Raw genomic sequence first — 22,630 nt, 5'->3', positions numbered from 1 at the left:
TTTAATCTATGATAATACTCTTACTGATAAAAATAAAATTGCCTTTTCCATTGAATTTTATTGCAACAGATATTAGAAATTGAGAATTTCTGCACGGAAAATCAAGATAGTTTCTATTGATCTAATATTACCTAGAATTGATAAGATTTTTACCTAATATAAAATTTTTACGACAACAAAAATACCGTATTAATGTAATACAAGCATATTTATTTATAAAAACCTATTTTACATTTATTGATTTAAAAATGTAAAATGTTATGTTTACATATTTTATTATTTAAATATATAAATGTGGTACACACACACACAAAGTTATTTGTACGTAAAGATGAGAAAAGCTAACAAGGAAATTAAATTCGAAACTTTAAAACTTTCGGTGCTTCAGGATATAAATAAAAATTGGTTTTTTCATCATGTTTTCTACTGTTGTATATTTATATCCAGGGGCTGAAAGAGGTTAGACGAGGCACCATCCAGTCACAAGTCACAAATGTAAAACCCCACCTTTCTCAGTCATGAAAATACATGAATAAAATTAATTAAACATATCTTTTATATTTTACCTAAAAAGCACTTACGTAAAAGACTATAGTTTAGAAATCTCTCTGTTAGCAAATAGCCATGTTGAGTTTCCATTTTTGGACTCACTTTTATGAATTCTGTAATTACAATACAGTATATAAGCTTGTTTACGTCGTATATTTTCATTCTTGGCTCTTTTTTCCCGGTGGTATTAAGAAAGCCATTTGAATCTATCTATTGCTTGCGACCGGGTGTTGAGGGATGGGACCCGACATATCTATGACAGACCACCTTCCTGGAAAACTGGGAATGTTCTTCGGGATTCGATCCCGAATCGCGGCCGTCAACCTCACTATTTAAGAAAGAAAATTATGAATTGGAATATTTTATATTTTTTGTTAAACGTACCCATTCTATAATTTATTATAAATAGAAATTTTTAATTGGTTTCTTTTCATAATCTCAAGCGTTATCGCTTCCAATGAAGTAAGATTCTATATCTTTGCCGCTGAACGTTCGCAGCCATCGTTTTCCGTTACTACTAGAAAGTTACAAGTGGAATCAAAGCTTTAGATAATTTTTAATTTGTATAATGAAGTAAACAGTGTGTGAATAATTTAATTACTTTAATTAATAGTTACTTAAAATAAACTTAAAAACTTAAATAAGAAGAATATAGCAAAATTTTATTTTGTTATATTCTTCTTATTTTAGTTTTTAAAATTATAACAAAATTTTATTTTGTTATTTCTTAATGAAACATAACATACATATATACAAATATATTTTTATGTTCATAATCCAAAAATGGCGAGCAGCAGGCGAAAGGAGCCTACAATCCTACAAACTATCCATTCAACAACTTTCTCTACACCTTCCTGTCTAGACGCATCTCCTTTACTTCAGACACACTCATGAATCTTCTAGCACACTTTCTCACATTCTGACTTAACACCTATGTTCTTTCAGATACTCATCCAACCAAGACTTTCTCGGCTTTCCCCTACCATGCTTTCCATCTAACTTTCTCTTGTATACTCTATTCCAGTGTTTTTCAACCTTCTTCAATACGCGAACCCTTTACAAGTTAAAAAAATTCTGGAGACCCCCAGGGCCATATTAAAACTATATCAGTGATTTTAAAAACTACGTATTTAATTTTCTTTCTGTTGAGACCTAAATATCGATCGAAAAACCAATTGTACTTTAAAATAAAAACGCAAAGCCTTCTCAGTAAAATTGTAGTTTTATTTATTGTAGTGTAGGACCTACGAACACTTGTCTTTTTCTTTTACCCGCGACCCCCCGTGTAAGGCTTTGCGACCTCCCTGGGGGTCGCGACCCACAGGTTGAAAAACACTGCTCTATTCAATGGTTCTTTCATTCTCTCAACATGGCCGAACCATTGTAGACCCCATTTCTTCACCTTTTCAATTACATTCTCTTTCAACGACATTCCGACTTCGACATCTCTACGCATAATGTTATGTGCAACAGTGTTGGGTTGAAGCTCACTTCCAGCAAAAGGATTTGGATTCGACATTTATTAGACGACCAAATGGGCGAAGCGTATTCCACTTTGAAAGAATTTGTTTCATATCGTATTGGAATCCGATCAATTTTTATACGTAATTTGGAGCGGATATGTTAGCTTTGATCCTCACCATCCGATCGTTTTATTTGGAGCCGAAATCCGTGATTGACTGAATAAAAGTAGATCCCACAGAACGGTTGGACTGATATGATGGGATAAAAATTCGCATCATATCCGCACATTAGATCTATCTTCTTGGGAAGTGATCTGCCAAAGGGAATTTGGCAGTTCACCTCTCAAGAAGACTTTTCGATGGGAAAACTAGCTCCTTTAAAAGTGTTAAAGACATGAAGAAAATCTGGAAAATGCCATACAACGGCCCATTGGTCTGGCGCGAACCGGGACCAATAGTGGCGTAGCGTAGTGGGGGCGGCAGGGGCGCCCCGCTCCGGGCGGCACTTTTAGGGAGCGGCAAAATTTCGCAATAAATAATAATAATATCTTGTAAAAATTTGAACCATTTCATTTCATATTTTTGTCGCACCTACGAATCAACCCATTGAAATGAGCACGGAATTTTTCATTACTTATGACGAAATTGAATTTTAGTCTTTTAAATTAAGATACCTAAATAAGGGGGCGGTAGTGTTACCCCCGTCCGGTTTTCATCCGGACAGTCCGGGAATCGACTCACTGTACGGGTGAACTATTAATTTTTTTTCCGGGAATATCGTGCCCAACCTGTCTCGATCTTTTTCTTTTTTCTTTTTTTTTTTGCTTGTTCGATTCGTATTCATACATGTCTCCAATATCCAATAGAGCTAAGTCATCTGTAGCTGATTTTCTTAATTTAGGTTACTTACGTTACTCCTATCCAAGTCTCCCTAACCTCTAGTAACTGTAACTGGTTTAGAACCGGCATACACTGCACGCCATTCTTCGCATTGCAAAATGACATTGCGCATGCGTCAGGAACTTCTGTTCTAACAAACCTCACCTGCCGTCCTGGCAGGTGAGGTTTGTTAGAACAGAAAAGGTGGTAACACTAGGGAGCGGCGAAATTTTCCTCCGCCCCGGGAGGCTGACATCTACGCTACGCCATTGGAGACCAATTACCAATGTTCTGTAAGATCGTTCTGACACTAGTAACTAAAGAAATTACCGGTGCCAGGGCTACAGTCGATCTCACAGAAACGTTGAAAATCGTTTGACTGGACGTGAACAGGAGACGTTCAGAAATAGAATCGGGACCAGGTCTCTAATTAGTCTGGAAATGGGGGACCTAATTCTTGCATTCTGTGAAAACGAGTAAGATTGGCTATAATGTAATTATCCGAATCTTCACTATCGTTACTTTTTGCCCACAAATAAAAACTCTCGAAGCGGGTCCTTGCAGCTAGTCATGAATAAAATATAAAGAAGCTATGATTACTTACAGGTTATACAAATGAGCAACGAATACTAAGTTTCCTCTTTGGGTGTATAAGTCGAGTTTCGCTTTCAACATTTCAAATGTAGGAGTATGCTTGTCGACGTTAGAGTTCTTGAGTTCTTGGATAGAAGAATACTTCGTAGGCTTGTTTTCGGACCAAGGTCGATTCAAAGGAGAGAGCCGAAAGGAAGACTTGGAAACCCAGTAAACCGAACATTGTTTTATATAGGGAATTTTGCTTCTGCTAAATAGTAGCTTGGATATTTATATAATAGAATTCATTGGTGTTATATTATCTCTGTCTCCAAATACAATCTGTTTTAGATATCTCATATTCAAGTTCATACTAAAAGATAGATCTAATGACGAGCTATGTAGTGTGGGTAGGTAATTTATACTTATAAATGAATGTGGAATAAATTATTAATATATTATGATTAAAATCAATCGCTTTTTATACCGGTAGTTTTTGTTTTGTTTTATTTGTGCACGGCTACGCAATACATGACCGCTGGAGGACTTTCTATGGAAAACTAGTCCCCTACTTAGGTATTACTAACGTTAAAAAAACTGGAAAACTCTACTTGGTCAGCCCGTTGGCGAGGCGCGGATCCACGACCAACTACCAGTGCTCAGTGGTTTTATCCATTGGCATCGGTGGGTCCTGCTTTTTGTAGTTTAGGGATTTTATCCATTTGGTTTTATTTTTCTAAACTCTTTCCTCTCTGCAGACTTTACGAGGGTCTTTTTATCGGGCCCATTGTAGGTTCAGCCAAGTCTTTAATGAGGGGGCCAGATAGTCACGGAAGGGGTCTGATATATTCAGTTAGTAACACCCCCGAAAAATTTCTGAGATTTTCCGATCAGTCCGGATTCGTTTCCGTGTTCCCCAGAGCGGTAGGCTGATACCTTAACGACTTAATTATTTTGCCATCCGGTCGGCAACAATTATCTACATGGATACTGGTGGACTTAAGGAATAGAGCTCGATATATTCGACACAAACCACTCACAGAAAAATTCCCGAGGTTCCGGGTTTACACTCGAACGTGGGTCTATCAGAGCGATGGCTGACGCCTTTACCACGTAGACAATTTAGTTGTTCGATCGGATAACTTTAAACGGAAAGGTTTACTTTCCACTTTAAGATCCGAATTTGAATGAAAATTAGATCTTTAGATTTTTTATGGATTATTTATTTTTGATATGTTCTGTCCCATCTTTCATCGTTCAACTAATCTCATTACAGTTTATCTGTATGATATAAAACACGATCTTAGTGCTCACAAGACAGAAATAATTTATAAAATTAATTATGAAAAATGAAGTTTGACTGATTGCTATCATGTTTTACGCAGCTGTATAGCCACAATTTCTCCCATTTCTGAGACCTGACTGCCGACGAAATTAATAAGAATAGGTAAAGGATGAGGAAAAATCACATCGGATCCGAATTTGACATTTTCATTATAGCAGATATTATCAAATGGTCACTCGAAATTGCATCAGTCTAATCAGTTAGACTTGTTGACTTGTGCAGTTTCGATTTGGATTCACAATTTACGATAGTAATTTGGGCAAAGAATTCATTCTCTCCTTCACATATTAGCCAATACTATTGGATGGCCGAGAGATTAAGATGGCAGCCTACCGCTCTGGTAGACCCGGGATCGAATTCGAACGAGTCGAAAAAACCCCAGGAATTTTTCGGGGGTGGTCCGTCCGGATATATCGGGCCCCATCTCTCACCACCCGGCCGTCCCATTGTGAATCTGGCCTAAACCATAATGGGCTTGCTAAAAGAGGCCGTCTTAGTGCCCGTAGGGCGGAAAGAGTTATAAAAAATGATGATCCTATTGAATGGGAATAATTAGAACTCATAATCATAAAGAAAAATCACAATGTTATAAGGTAGTCGACATATTTTAATATTAATTATTACATAAAATGTATTAATAAATAGTCATTATTTTAATCAATTTGCGTTTTTAATTATAACATAAAATCACTCATTTTCAATGTGATAAACGTGGATGGCAGCATGGTATATTCAAGATGGCTGCTGAAATGTTTTTAATAAGGAGTTGTTTTACTCCGTAGTATTTTTTTGAATAGTAACTTAAAAAAACTGAGAAAATGTCAGGGGTCCAGATGTGTAAGAATATGTTTTGTCGTTGTTTTAGTGGAAGTAACGGTGTCGGTGATTATGTATCGATGAATGATCAGCCATTAGTTGTATTAGATACGAGCAAGATGGGTGAGTTGAATATATTGATGGTTAAATAGTTAATTAAATAGTATATTTTCAAGTTATAATAAACTTACAAAATCTATAAATTAGATATATTAGTCAGAATATTACTTAATTTTATTTAAACGGTTTAAAATATGGTACTATAAGATAACAATCCAAATATAGATTTGTTTATAAAACTGCGAAACAGATGTATAAACTAGTCTGTAGGATGTGTTGGCTGATCTCTCAAATAATTTATTATTAAGAAGGATGGTTTTTAAATATTTCTGATTTGAAACTGAGTAGTTACTTTGAAGAAATTGACATTGATTAGCCAAGCATTTGTTGTTAGACGAAACTACACGTTTTTCTCAACACTACCTTGACATTGATTATTGAAATTGACATTGATTAGCCAAGCATTTGTTGTTAGACGAAACTACACGTTTTTCTCAACACTACCTTGACATTGATTATTGAAATTGACATTGATTAGCCAAGCATTTGTTGTTAGACGAAACTACACGTTTTTCTCAACACTACCTTAGCCTGTATCTGAGCTATACTGTGACCTATCAGAGTATTTTCTTAATTTTTTAAGATTTTTTTTTCAGTTCAGATTTTTTCAGAAAATGTTGTAAGGCCGTGGTCCTCTACTTTCATACATTCTACTTTTGTACAATTTGCTACAATATACATTTCATACTTTTGATTTTTATTAATATATATATAGATAAACATGCGTACTTTCATAAAATGATTCTCTCTTTGTTATGAACTATTAGTGGTTAGTTCCTCTCCACTTCTCCTACATTAATCACTTCCATTTTCGGTGTCACAGGTTCAGTCTTGAGTTAGCCTTCATGCATCTTGACAAATTTTTAACCATCATGGAATAATGTGATCTCAATGGAGAATGTATATCTCGTGTATGAAGGGCAATAGAAAAAGACAGTGTGTTGCAGAACTCTTTATCAAGAAAAGAAAAAGAAGAGTACAATTTATTTATCTCTTGACAAATATATAAAGAAAACACCAGATACTAATCAATAAAAAATAAATATTTTGAAAACCCTTTTTGATGTTTTTTACATTGTTCTACCTTTGTACATTTCAATTTGTCATACACATTTCAGGAACCAATTAGGTATGAAAGTATATCACCAATTAGGTATGAAAGTATAGACTGTCTGTATATCAAATTGACAGTGAGAAGGATACTTATGATGATTAGCTAATATATACTGGTAATGGTTATGTGTTTATTGTTAATGCTAGTGTAGTTGTGGAACAGAGAAGGATACCGAATTATAACAGATTTTACTCGAGTCATTAAAAAGTTGATTTTTTGAATCTGTAAATGAAGTAATGTTGACAAAAATGATAGTGAAAGAATGTGCAGAAAATTCTGATGCTGAACAAGAAATTTGTAATGATGAAGTTATTATGCATTACATTGACATTATATTGACTATATATGCATTACTATGCTAATATAATATGTTAGCATAGTATGCACATTAATACACATATTAACATATATAGTCAATATTCTCAATTTATCAACTAAAACATTCATAAACTGAGAATATTGACTATATTTGTAAATCAGTTATTGCAGGTTTCACTTCAGATTATTATTGCACCTTTTTTTTTTTTTTTATTAAATTCTGTTAAAAATTCTGTAAGGAAAAACAAAAGACAAAAATGTGTTGATTCTGATAGAAATTGAATCAATTGAAATAAATGAAATATATTTAATACCTGTAATTCAGGAGTTATAGACACAAATTTCCAATTTATATGCTTTCAGAAAGATTTCTAAATATAATTTAATGTTTAAGTTATATTAAAAGACAAATATCTGTTTATTAGCACAATTAGGCATTAATGAAATACTTTAACTTCTCAAGATTTCTAATTATATGAATTACTTAAGTAAGCATTAAATAGTTCAGGATAATTCAGTTCACTATTTGTGATTCACTACATTATTATTTACTGTTGTCATTATTAATGATGCAATATAAAGTATGTAGAGAGAGTAAGTATTATACATTCCATTTTCAGCTGTAGACAGGTGTTAAAACAAATTGTGTTCTTGTTTTCACTGCATTGCAAGTAAGCTATAGGAGAAGAGTATGATGCTATAGTTTAAGCTTGTGGAATTAATTAAAAGATCTAAGATTTGAAGTTGCAAATTATCAAAAGTATTTTTATCAATAATTTAAAAAAAAGGATTATCAATAAATTTCCAGTTAAATTAGCTGTCTTGGAAATCACAAAAAGATCACAAAGTTATAAAAACAAATTTTAATAAGATCTTTTGGCATTAATAATACAAAAAAAAAAACCATTCAAAAGTCCAGCATAATTCTTTAATAACATAAGAACGTTTGGTTTTGAATGGTTTTTTTTATATTATTAATTTTAGTCTCCAATAAGCAAGTATATATTTATTTGATCTTTTGGCATTTTGACAGTCATACTTATTTAGAGTTTTATTTTTATTCTCATTTAGAAAGTAGGAAACCATTCAGGAAACATAAGGCACTAATAGTGGCAGGAGAGAGATTGGATCGAATCTTTCTTATGAAAACCGTTGCTGAAGAAAATTATTACTCTGCTTTACAATTAGTAGGCTTCATGGTCCATAATGCATCATACAACTGATGTAGATTTTCATTTCTCTTTTTCTGTGCTTCACATATTGCAAACTCACTTCATTGAAAACAGAGGATTAGTTAAGTAATCAAATGTTTTTGACTCCAAGTTTATTCATCTCATGATGGAGGCATTTTTTGAAATCTTCCTATTTGTCATCTTCATTATTCTCATCTGGAGTTTTTTGGGTGCTGCTTATATTGATATGAGGTTCAAGATCCTTTTCATGAAACAGCCAGGTATATACAGAAGTAGCATATTTGTTTTAAGCCAGGAGAAATCATCTTGAAACTGTCAGACATTTTTTAGCACATTTCTAGCTTCAGGAGTATGGAGATGTTGCAAAAGGGCAACAGTATTTTGAACTCTTCTTCATTCATACTGTTGATGCAGTTGATGAGCTAAACCAATATGTACATTTTGGGCCTATTATTACCCTTCATCATTTGGTTTTATCTTTCATATTCTTGTTTTTTTCAAATTGTACTTGACATTAAATTTTAATTTGCAATTGTTATTTGAATACAGAAAAATGAATGCCATGTGCCAAATGCTCTTGGTGATCCGGTGATAATTTTTGGCCAAATTTGGCCATGACAAAGGCATCATTGGCTGTAAAAGCCATAAAGTGCTTATCCGTATTGAGTCCAAATTCATTTAATCTGGCATTGACCAACTCCTTATATTTAGCACTATTTAATGATTGCTCATTAAATTTAAGAATTGCTCATTAGAAATGATAAATATCATTTCTAATGAGCAATTCTCATTTTCTGCATGAACATTTATATTCATAAGTCTTTTATTTTGAATAGATATATTTTATCTAGCTGATTTTTGCTTAAGAAAATGACTGCATGATTTTATTTATTCTATTTTTTAGTTGTTTATCTAATAGTTAAATTTACATAATTCTGATAATGAAAAGTTCTTAAGAAATAATAGAGTAATATTAAGAAATATAATTATTGCTATTGAAGTTCTGTAAAGCTGACTTAAAGGAATTTAAATTTTTTAGACTATTAAAATTTTGTGAATGTGATTCCTTAACAGTATTTGATAATTTAATATCTTATGTTTGAATAAATTTTCTGAAGAAATAAAATGTTTTCTTTTATCCTTCTAACAGTAATATTTGCATAATCTAATTACAAACATAGTTATTTATTTGCCAATGCTTATTGAATTTTTAGTGTTGCTACAATTTAACAATTGGAGTACCATGAGAAATATTGTTTTCTTATTAAAACAAACTTTATTGTATTTTATAATCATCAATTAAATATGATTATATATAATTTATACATTACAATTCATTTAAAATTGGACAATCTGAATGTTTATTGGAATTATTAGTTTTTATTAAATTAATGAAGTAAAAAATATATATTTGAAAAAAGAAAATGTGTTATTGTTCAGTAATAGAAGAACTAATAAAGTGTATTTATTGAAATGACTTTAAATGTATTGGTATTATTGTAGTATTGGTATTAACTGTTCATATCATTATTACATTTTATTTTTGATTCTCCAACAAAAGTATAATAGATTATAAGTTCAGAAAGTCAAAATTTGAAACCAAAAAACACACTTTATGGTTAATTTTATTAAAGTGTTGCTCTTGTCATTAAAATTTATCTTTTAACTTAGTAATTTGTACAATTTGTGAATTTTCTTTTTATTTAAAACTTGCAAGTAAGATAAACAAATTTGAGTTGTATTTTATTATTAAAACCATAGTACAATGTAAATTAAAAAATGATTTTAACTGAATTTAATTAACTGAAAACTAATTACTTTATCCAGGCACTCACTTTTTCAAGAAGCCAGAAAATAAAACGTAGGTTAACATTTTTGGAAAGTTCAGCACTCCATCATCAGACTATTGTAATTTAATGAATGTTCTAATTCCAGTACTTTTAAAACAATTATTTTATTTCAGTGTATTATTTTTGTTGGTTAAACTGTAATTGGATCTTTGGACAAAGTATAAGAACAAGTACAAGGACCAAATAATAGGAATAGTAATAAAATACAAAAACTATTTAAATATATAAATGTGGTACACACACACACAAAGTTATTTGTACGTAAAGATGAGAAAAGCTAACAAGGAAATTAAATTCGAAACTTTAAAACTTNGAAATTAAAAATTAGGAATAAAAATAAAATCAAAATCAAAATTAAACAAGCAATTATTTGTTATCACGTCATCACAATGAGGGGCTACAATTTTAATATTTTTAATTTATTTAATTTAAAATATATGCTCTTCACCACAAATTAATAGTGACTTTCTTCTGTACATCATACTTTTCCTTTAACAACAGAGTCCTGCTGTCATCTATCTAACACCTTATAGGGGAAAATTTTTGAATTGAAATAATATGACTTCCCTTTCAATTCAAAAGTAACAATTAACTACAGGTATATACAAACTTCTGGTTTGCATCAGAAGTTCATATATAGTTAATCAGGGCCTCCTGCCCCTAAGGTTCCCATATCTGGGCTTGTCTTTCATCTATTTAACTTAATTCTTGAGGTTAAGGAAAGACATGGACAACAGTAGGAATTTGTAGGTCTACAATTTTTTCAAATTGCAGCCCAACAAAAGTCATTGTGTAGAGTATTCCTTGTTTTGTTTCCATGCTATGCTGTCGGTTAGTACACATATTCATGATTATAAATCAATACTATCCTTTGTGGTTAACCTGTTTTTTATTTTCTGGATTTTTGAAAAAGTGAGTGTTTGGATAAAATGTTTAGTAGAACATATAGAGCTGTCATGTTCCCAGAATCAGTAGACTAAATATCTGTGAATCAACATCATCCATTTATTATTTTAATTTATCAGTATATACATAATTTAATGGTAAATATATTTTATCACAATGCTAATAATTGTTCTTCATATATATGATATCCTTGGCAAAAAATATGGAATCAGACTAACAACATGGTTACTTTGCATATACAGTATATTACTGGGTTCAAATAAGTAATTAAATTAACCAGAAGTTTCTACTAGTGCTCATTGCAAATGCTAATCCGGATGTAATTGTAGAATCATCTATATAATAGGAAAAAGTACAGAGTCAGGTGCACATTGTTATAATCAGTTATGAATAACATCTACATTGGTATGAATTATGGCTTGATGCATGCAGGCATAGACTGTATTTATAGTAGTCTACTGAAATCGATAACCAAGTTTGACAAATAGCTTCAATAACTCCTGCTTAGTTATTAGAGCATGCCTCTTCACTTGTTGCTTCAGTGTCAAGGTCTGATCAGCAAAAGGATACATTATCATCCTGAAATAGGACATTGTTGTTATTCTTATTCATGTTGTTTTCAATAGATGTAATGAAAGGTCCATCCAGAATCTCTACAAGAATTGACATAGGATGCAGCAACATGGGTGCTACACGGGTGTTATTAAAGAATTGTGCTGGACTTTTGAATGGTTTTTTAATTTATTTTATTGAATTTAGCCTCCAGTAAGCAAGTATACTTTTATTTATACATATCCCTTTTCTTATTGTTCATTTCCACATCTCCATTGTCATCACTGTGTTCAGTGCATATATGGTACACATCTTGTCACAGAACAACATTCATCTACTACTATGTTGTCAAGATTCTTTAGCTACTCTAGTCACATAATTTTTTTCTGTTTTGCTATTACTACAGACTTCCTTTTTACTTTTCTGTGCTGATACCATATTTTGTGAATTGTGTTTCTGATAGTTTGTGTTCACACACTTGCCCTGCATCACCTCACATTGATTTTATTTGTTGCAAAGCTCCTCACATTGATTTTATTTGTTGCAAAGCTCATCTACAGTGTGACAAATTCTTTCAACTGTCTATCCTGACACGCAGTTGTCTTCTTTTGCCAGAATATTTGGTTAAACCACTTCCCCCTCTCAACATATTTCTTCCACACTTTGGAGAAAAGACAAACAACACAATACGCCGAAACTTCCCATGTTAATTTTCCATCCTTAATAAGTTTCTCAACTCTTTTTAACATATCAAGACAGCTCCTTTGTTTGAGTAGCAGTTATCTGTTATCATGTATAGATATGCTGCAACTGAGCAAAATTAGCTTATTCATGTTAACTAGATTAATAACCATAATTAAGTACACCACTCAAAACTGATAATTCCATAAATAATTTAATATAAATTATTTACTTGAATTATCTAAAATGTTTATGCTATTTTATGTTGCAACTTTATATGTCTGATTCACTATCTTACACTTATTTGCAAATGAAGATATTCTATAGTTGCAGTGTATTGAACATTTTATATGGATGATTCCATAAGTTTTTCAGTTATGTGGATGATTCCACAATTATTTCCAGATTATTAGTGTTTTGCAATGGACACTAATTCCAGTTAATTCAGTTGTTCATTTGAACTCGTAGTATGTATGCAATATAGCCATGATCAACTTAATTTACTTCATGTCATCATCTCTCTGTCTCTGATGATAAAATGTTTTTGAGGTATGTGTATGTTTTTCCAGTCCAGTTCCATACTTTTTGATGAGATGTATATTTATTTAATAACTGACAATAAAATTCTTTGAATTATATACTTATTGATGATTAATGTAATCCAGATCCTATTTTCAAATTTAACTGTATATATTAATATTGATTCTTTTATTATAGGACTAGATGTAGTCATTGTGAAGAATGGTCATAGATTATGTGGAACAGGTGCTGCTTTAGCCAATGCACCAATTGTTCAAAACAAGGCATATTTTGAAACAAAATTGCAGCAATCAGGTTTGGAAGAATTGTATTTTTAATCCAACAATGGTAATTAAATAGTAGTAAATTAATTATTTTTATTAAATGAATGTAATCTTGAAATCCTTCTTAAGCTTTTAAAATTTTACTTTTATCTTATAATTAATGTTTAAATTGGATTGTTAACTATTTGATTTGTTGTTTATCAAATTTTATTAATTAAAAAAAATTATTATAACTAATAGAGTTAATTTAATTATAATAGTAATTATCTACTAGCATTGAATTTTAGACCTATAAAAAGCAGAATAAGAAACTGAAGAATGTGAAAACAAGACGAAATGCTGTTCATCTAGTTTATGAACACTGAATTTTTACAGAATAATTTCAATTAATACATTTGTTTCTGATACAAATTTTAGAAAAATAATTGTATACAGTAGAGCGTCGATTATTCGAATCAATTGGGGACTGAGGTTGTTCGGAAAATCGATATTTCAGATAACTGATTATGTACGAAAAAATATATTAACCTATCCCATGTTGAAATTTTTCTTTGTTGCGTGTCACTTCGCGTTGAATTTTTGTTGATGTTAAGCCTAACGAAGACTATTGTATCGTTAAAAATTATTTTTTTATTTTGTACAAACAAAATAAATATATTGAAAAATATAAAAACAATAAAAAAATTATACTTCAGAAGTTAATTTAGTATCAAAAACGTAAAATATTTGAGTAGTCCAAGACATAGCCAAAGATTTCAGCTCCACAGCACTGGCAAAAATTTAAATTTGCTGACTGAAATTCTTTCGGATAATTGACATTTCGGATAAACGATGCTCTACTGTATTTTTCTTTTTTTAAAGGAAACTGAATGTACTGATTAATATTATTTTCAAGACTTCAGTATTAAGTAATACAAATAAAATAATAGTTTTATTTTATCCTTTCCTTTTATAGCAAAAGTGTTTTCAGGTTTGTTTGGGTTTAAAGCTATGGTAGGCAAGGGTGGGTGCTTACCTAGCTTATTTATGACTCTTCTATGTTAAATTTTAGTAATTTTAAAACTTATACTATTCAAACCTATTTACATTATATATGACAATAAACTCAAAATTAATTCTGAAAACATTCAAGTAAATGTAAAATGACAAGATTATGAAAAAAATGTAATTAACAAGAATGTACTGATGAGATTTTTCATTTGGACTTTACTAAGATATTTAATAATAATTTCTCAAAACAATAATAAGTTGATATTACAATATTGTAAATTATGATAAATTATGATTTAATTATATGTAATATAAAATAAATTATAAAATATATTTTAATTCATTTTTAGTGAATTGCAATTTTAAAAATAATATGAATATTTTATAGATTATTAAATAATTAAAACAATTACTGAATTGAGTTTATGCCATTTTATAAATTTAAGATGTTATATACTATTCAATTAGAATACATAAAATTTTATTGAAACTATTGATTACTTCATTTTTGACTACTATATTAAAATGCCTGTTAGTAATAATTGTAAGTTTGTATTTAATTTATATTTAGGTTGTGATCAATAAAACATCTTCAGTTTTATTAATGAAAGTTAAAAATGTTATTTTATATAAAAGTATCATTACAATTTCTACTATTACATGATGAATGTATCAAAATACTATTTTTAATTGACATTTGAATATTGCTGATCATTATTGATTTTGAAATCTTTTGATAACTTATGAGTCATTTTTGCTATGTTGATATGTCAAAAAATGTTTCTATATAAAGTTTTTATTTTGTTTGTTCACATTTAACTGAATAAACATAAATGTTTATTTTTAACAACATATGAATACTTGTATTGAAAACAAAATTCAGAATCAAATTTTCTTGATCAGACGATATCGCAATAACGACAGTATAAATATTTTAAATGTAGTTTTTAATATTTTGAAAAGCGTGTTGTGTATAATAATAGAAAATTGATAAATTAACCAAACATTTGTAAATTATTTATCATATCATGTTTCTTCAGTTTTAATAATTCATTGCTGCTGCTGTAGTGTCAGATAACTTGCTGCCTTATGAAATTTGTATTAATTCTGTTTATAAAGGACTTGATTTAACTCCTTTTTTAAATGGTTAAATATTATATATCACATATATATATATATATATATATATATTATATATAACAAAATGTTTTTTTTATTTTGATGATATCTGTGATTATCCTAGAGGCAGACTGCAATCTTTGATGTTAAAATGATATGAATATATCCCATATATAGCATTGTAGTTATGTTCCAAAAAAGTGCCATGTTATGTGAATCTGTGCTATATGAAACAAAGGACTAATGCAAAACATCGGGCTATGTTCCAGAAGTTAGCAAAAGTAAACTAGTCTTTTCTGTCACTAAGAGAAATATGTTGATTAAAGCAGTCAATAATTTATTTCCAATCAATAATTAACTAACAATCACAATTAAAGATACTGTATTACATGTTAATATTAATTTTAGTTAAACAAGGGCATTTTCTTTTTTGAAAAGTATCATTGTCATCTTAGCTTTTTTGTTGATCTTGATCAGAAGTATCAGCACCATTTTTTTATTTTATCATAAAAATTTTTATGGATGACAAAATAAAAATATATAATTAATTGAAAATTTGTTCTAGTGGGTCATGTTTGTTCAGTTAAGTACTGAGTAACTTTTTCAAGAATTTATGTTTGAGTATCAAGATACCACTGTATTTTGTTTGTCATTTTTACAAATGAAGTAATCATTCATAGGTAAGTAATACCTATGATTAAAAAAGTTTAATAACATTTACCTAAAAATGCTTAATTTTCATGTTTAGTAAAGTTTATTTAATCTATAAAAAGAAAACAGAGTGATACTTTTAAGGGCTAAAGTCTGAAAGCAATGATGACAATACCTGCTGGTTAATAAGAAAACTAGGATAAGGAAGAAAAAAGTTGTACTATCAGTTTTCATTAAACCTGACAAAAAGCACAAAATAATTTGAAAATTTCAATATTCTAAAATCCTTGGGCAAATTTGAGACAACATGCTTGCTTGCTTGAATAAAAAAATATCAAATGATCAATTTTACACTTAAAAATTGTGAAATTTTTTAAGATGGACTTCCAAAACCATGTTGTATGAGGGATACCTGTATTCTGAAAATAAAAAATATTTCTAAATTTGAAAAATTATTAACTTTAAAATAATTTTAAAACTATTTTCAATAGCAAATTTATAAATATCACACAGAAAAGATTTAGCTAGTTGTAAATATTAATTTAAATGATATATTAATATGGAATTTAACTAATAACAAAAATTTCAGTGATATGAAATATATAGGTTGTTTTTTTTTCAAGCTCTAATGTTCCATAAAAAAAGACAAGTTTAAATAACAAAATGAATTTATTACCAAAAGTTAGGTACAAACATGGTTACTTTTTGATATAATTGCTGTGAAGATTGAGGCATTTGTCATATCTGTGGACGAGCTTTTCCATCTCCTCTTCATAGAATGTTGCCACCAATGACTTGAGATGGGCCCTAACGTTGTTTTGAAGATTGTCATTAATTTTGAACCTCTGCCCTCCTAGCCACTTTTTCTGTTTAGGAAAGAGATGGAAGTCACTTGGCACTAAATCGGGGCTATACACTGGGTGTTTAAAGGCAGTGAAGACTTCCACCTAGCTTGAAACTTTTTAATGTGTGAAGACTTTCATCCCTTTCCTGAACAGAAAAAGTGGCTAGGAGGGCAGAGGTTTGAGACTAATGACAATCTTCAAAACAATGTTAGGGCTAACCATGTTTGGTAATAAATTAATTTTGTCATTTACACTTGTCTTTTTTTTATGGACCATTGGAGCTTGAAAAAAAACAGCCCTTGTATTTGTTATAATAAATTAAAAAGTCAAATAACTTATGTATATCAGGTAAAGCTGTATTGTATGGGAAAAAAATGAAGTTACAAAATATTGCTATTGAATAATTATCATTTATGAATGACAATAAAAAAGTTAGTTAATATGAAAGTATTGGTTACATATGACAAAGTAAGGAAAAAAATTACTCTGCTAGTTCTAAGTAGTTCATATTCATTGAAATTAAAAACATTTGAATAATTTAAACCATAAAATTACTTATGAATTTTTATTATGCAAGCATGATGTTGCATTTCATCACAATAGAAGGAATAAAAACAAAAACAGGTTACAAATTTGTACAAAAATTTATTACAAACTTTACTACAAAAAAAATTTTTTTTTAGATTACTGTATTAACTTAGTTATTGGATTTTTTTTTTAATCTTTAAATTTAGATTGTCACTTAATTCAAATAAAAAAACTATTACTTTTTTCAACCTATATTATTTGTCACTGCTGTATTTTTGCATAAAGTCTATTTCATTGAATTATTTTCTAAATGTTCAATTGTAATTTTATTTTATAAGTGAATTTTTTTAATCAATGAAGATGAAGTTAATTGAAATATTGCATAGATATAATAAAAGAATTCTGGTTTATTTAGACAAAGAAAGATATTACAGATTAAATATTTTTAACAGTTTGAAGCAAGCAATTTTAAAAAGTACAATGTAAATTCTTTTAATAGAATATTTACTGCATTCTTCTATATTTTCTGGCTGAAAAGAATTTTTTGATATGAAGAGGAGAATATTATGTTCGTAATACTGTATAAAATAAATGCTATGATACTGATATCTAATACAGTGGAAAACAGATTTATTATTTTCATATATACATTTTAAAAAATATTTTAAATTTATTTCTGTCCTTCCATACAATTCAGACATTACCAATGTATTAGATATACTAAAAGAAAACTGGGGACTATATACTTTGACTGTTAATATGTCTAGTTGAATTTAAGATCCACTCTGGATTGATCTTTCCTTCCAAAATTTTCTAATTTATTTACTTAAAATTCAAAAGTAAATTTTAATTGTGACTATTTATAAAATATGACAGCACAACAGCTTAACACTAGGTCAAATTTTGGAATTAATTAATTTATCACTTTAAAAAATATATTTAATACTATCTTATACAATTTGGTTGGCAATGCCATTAGTACCACTAAAAATAACTCGTTATACAGTAGTAACACAGTTAACAATTTGTAATAACAACTACAGAACCAATTTCCAGTGTGTAAATGAAAAACAATCTCTGCACGAACATTTTTTTAACTCCTCCTGAGTTCTTCGGGTGCGACAGAACAGTTACCTGATGGAACATCCTATAAATACAGTATAGATTTATAGTTTGGAAGAACAAACTATAAATAGAGTTAGAAATTTGAATTATTTTCGAAATTTACACAATTTAAAATTACCCAATTAAATTTTACAACAAATATATTCTACATAATTTTATATTAATACCCCATCTTTCAATTCTATTATTATAATAAACTTTTTTCTTTGGATTATCATAAAAAGCTTTCTAAGCATATGATAACACTTCTGTGTCCCTTATATTAATGCACTTCTCCTTCAATGCTGTTTTAAATATCTTTAATACTCCAAAATTTAGTTTCTTCTTTATTAAAACACTTCTTAATCAATTCTGCTTGGTCTAGTTTAGCTTTAATTTCTGGTTTTGAGGCATATATGGAAAGCATTGTTGTTTGTTTTCCTTTCTCGATATCATATCTGTGTTCTTTAATTCTGCTGTTAAGAGATATTTTTGTGGCTCCTATGTATATTAAATCCTTTTCAAATCTGTCATCTGTTAAAAGTATACCATAAATTCCAGGATCCCTGGTTCAATCTATAGTATCTTTTTCATTTGGCATACTGCTTGTTTATATGCTAGATATTTTTCTCCCCTACATGCAATTTCTTTATATATAGGTTCCAGTTTCTTGTTGTATTCCACAACTATGTTTCTAGACTAATCTGGAGTATCTTTTCTGCTCTGTGTTGGTATGTTATAGAATGTTTAGCAAAAAAATTTATCAATATAAGTTTTGTTGAGTACCTATGTGTTGTCACTATTCTCTTTATGTGCTTAAGCTTTATGATTGTATCCAATTGCAAATTGGTATTTTGTGCCAATATAAGCAATATTGGTGCAATGGGTAAATGCTGTCCTAACAATCTAAAAACAGCTAATTTATACCTAAATGAATCATTTGAGTGAGCTAGAATAAATAAAGGAATGTATTCCTGTTTATAATATATATTGTTATGTATGGCTCTTTTAAGTTTGATTTTGATATCCAAAATATGGACTGTTGTGTTGCTATGCTGTTCATCCTTTAGGTAAGACCATAGAGATTTGTGTTAATTCTGTTTAAAAAAGTTTATATCTGGTTTATTTCACCGAATGAAGATATTGTCTGTATATCTATTATACAATGCAATGTTTTGAGTGATCAAAAATTATTTAAATTCTGAATTGAGTTTGAATGTAGAAAACTATGAAATGAGCATTCTAAGGGTACATTTGTAAAGTCAAACAAGTTAAACGAGAATGACATCATCGTTATTTTTATTTTGTTAGACTTTTTGAATGATTCGTTTATAACTAAATGGTTGTTTCTAAAGTCAAACATATGAATGTTGCTAATGCAACCTTATTCAAAATATTTTTCTTAGTTTGCTTCAGGTGGACAGTTATTTCAATCATTTCACTTTTTAATACACAATTTAAACTTTCGAGTAGATTTAGAAACATTGATATCATTGGGATCCATTTTCTTAACAAAGTAAACTAGCTCTTTCCTTTGTGAGCTTTGTGAGTTTTATTTGAAACGTCATCATCGCAGAGCATGCACACTGAGCGAGACTACTGCTTTTCAAACAATTTATTACTAATGCATTTAACTCGTTCGACTTTACGAACGTACCCTAAATAGAACATATATATAACTGACCTGAAGCAGGGCTGTCACGCTGTTTGAAAACATTTTTCGTTTGTACTGGAATAAAGAAAAGATTATCTATGTGATTATTATTGGTACATTTTTCCAGTTTGAGTTATTTTTCCTTTTGTTATTAATATGGATTTGCTTGTGACAAAAAAAATTATGTAAATTTAATTATCATAAATAAATATGTAGGCATATTCTGTATGCATCATAAATAAATATGTATGCATTTTATTAAAATTCAGATTATATTTTTTTTAATGGAATTGAAAACAGAATATTAAATTATGAATTCAGAATTGTTTCTTTTACAGTTTTTTATTTTTATAATTTAATTTAAATTTATAAAATTGATTTACATATTTTATTTTTCTAGGTATGACTTTTGAATGGTTTTTTAATTTATTTTATTGAATTTAGTCTCCAGTAAGCAAGTATACTTTTATTTATACATATCCCTTTTCTTATTGTTCATTTCCACATCTCCATTGTCATCACCGTGTTCAGTGCATATATGGTACACATCTTGTCACAGAACAACATTCATCTACTACTATGTTGTCAAGATTCTTTAGCTACTCTAGTCACATAATTTTTTTCTGTTTTGCTATTACTACAGACTTCCTTTTTACTTTTCTGTGCTGATACCATATTTTGTGAATTGTGTTTCTGATAGTTTGTGTTCACACACTTGCCCTGCATCACCTCACATTGATTTTATTTGTTGCAAAGCTCCTCACATTGATTTTATTTGTTGCAAAGCTCATCTACAGTGTGACAAATTNATATTTGTACAACATTGTATCAATTATCATAAATTATATTAAAATATTTTACATAAATAAAAAAATTTATGTTACATATCAAGGAGTATTTTACTTTTAACTTTCTAAATAACTTTTTTATATCTATAATTGTATTTACCACTACTATATTACAAAATTACAGTTTTTTTAGAACATAGAACATAATTTATTTCAATTGATACAAAATGATAATTTGAATCCAATAAATTTTCTGAGTATAATTAATCTAATTAATAAAATTTCTTATCTTGGTTAGATTAATTATAAAATATTTTTATTTTTAAAAACAATTAAATTACTCTTTACTTAAAATTTAGTAAAATGATACATTATTTAAGTGATTTTCAACTTTTAGTATTCTTTTGAATTCAGCATTGGATTTGAATAATCAATAAAAGCTGTCAGTTGATATTATTAGATTCCTCTAACATCTCCGGATTTTATTCATATTTAATATTTTCCAATTTTACATATCTCCTCCTGTTTTGCATCTTACATACTTTATTATTATTCTTTTTATGATTATTCAAGTAATATAAATAGCTCTATACATGACAAGAACAAAAATATAAAATACAATAGGATTTAATTGCTCTAGGTAATTAAGAAATTTTTTGGACTTTATTGGGCCATTTAAATAAAAGTTGAAAAATTTTTCTGAGTTTATTTTCTAGTTATCACATTTCATATAAAAGTGCCAATTTCAATAAATATATGGGTTTGCTTTTGCTTTCATTATATATTAATGCCAATTTTCATCATCAATTTGCGACTTTTAAAATATTAGCATACTTATTTACATTCATTGACATATTTGTTATCAATGAAAATTATGAAAATAAAAAAAATAGAAGTCAAATAGAAGTAATATCAAGATTCAATAAAGTGTTTTAATTTAAAACACTTTATTGAATCTTGATATTACTGTTACATCTATAGCAGTAACAGTAATACCAAGATTTAATAAACTGATTGGTATTACATATTATAAACTAATACAGTGGTACCTCGGAATATGTCCTGTTTGGACGAAACAAATTTTGCTCAGTATATGACTTTTGTTTGGTATACGACTTAATTCAATTATATGCGCCATTTATGAACAAGTAGCATTATTGGTATACTAGACCAGACTAATCCAATGGTTTATAACTTTGTTAAATTTCTTCTGATTTTAATTTGTAAGTAAAATTTTATTATTTTTATTAATCATGAATTGCAAAAAGGCAAATGAAAAACAACAGAAAGCTAAAAAAATGACTAGAATTACAATGGAACTGAAAAAAGAGATTGTTGAGAAATATGAAGGTGGCATGCATGTTTGAGATTTAACTGTTGCATACTGTATTCCAAGAATGATGATATCGACAATTGTGAAAAATAAAGACATTATTAAACCTGCTAATGTTGAGAAAGGGGTTAAATCAATTTCTAAACAGAGATTGAAGACATTAGATCATATTGAGAAATTGCTTTTGCTTTGGATAACTGAAAAACAGTGTGCTGGCAACAGTGTATCAGAAGCAATTATTTGCGAGAAAGCTAAAAAGATACATGCTGATCTCATGAAAAATCAAGCAGGAACTAGCCAGGAAAGCGAGGTGTTTAAAGCCAGCCATTTTTTTTACATGAGAACGGATTAATCATTTTTACATTACTTCTTATGGGAAAGGTTGGTTTGGTATACGTCCTATTCAGTATAAGTCCAAACACCAGGAATGGATTAAGGTCGTATACCGAGGTTCCA

At 29.1% G+C, this 22,630-nt stretch overlaps 1 protein-coding gene across 1 annotated transcript in view; it reads left to right on the top strand.

Annotated features, from left to right (window-relative positions):
* The first annotated feature begins 5,532 nt into the window (after positions 1-5,532).
* The window catches only part of LOC111632812 (SPRY domain-containing protein 7-like), a 27,228-nt gene continuing 10,130 nt past the window's right edge, over positions 5,533-22,630 (top strand). Inside the window, exons 1-2 of the mRNA XM_023377341.1 lie at positions 5,533-5,748; positions 13,077-13,213. Of these exons, the coding sequence (XP_023233109.1) occupies positions 5,628-5,748; positions 13,077-13,213 (258 nt within the window). The 5' untranslated portion in view covers positions 5,533-5,627. The remainder of the gene's footprint in view (positions 5,749-13,076; positions 13,214-22,630) is intronic.

The sequence above is a fragment of the Centruroides sculpturatus genome, unplaced genomic scaffold (genome assembly GCF_000671375.1).
Source record: "Centruroides sculpturatus isolate CEXI.00-Female unplaced genomic scaffold, Cexi_2.0 scaffold119, whole genome shotgun sequence".
In the NCBI taxonomy this organism is placed as follows: Eukaryota; Metazoa; Arthropoda; class Arachnida; order Scorpiones; family Buthidae; genus Centruroides; species Centruroides sculpturatus.
Note: the sequence above shows the minus strand (reverse complement) of the source record. Positions and strands in the feature narration are given on the sequence as shown.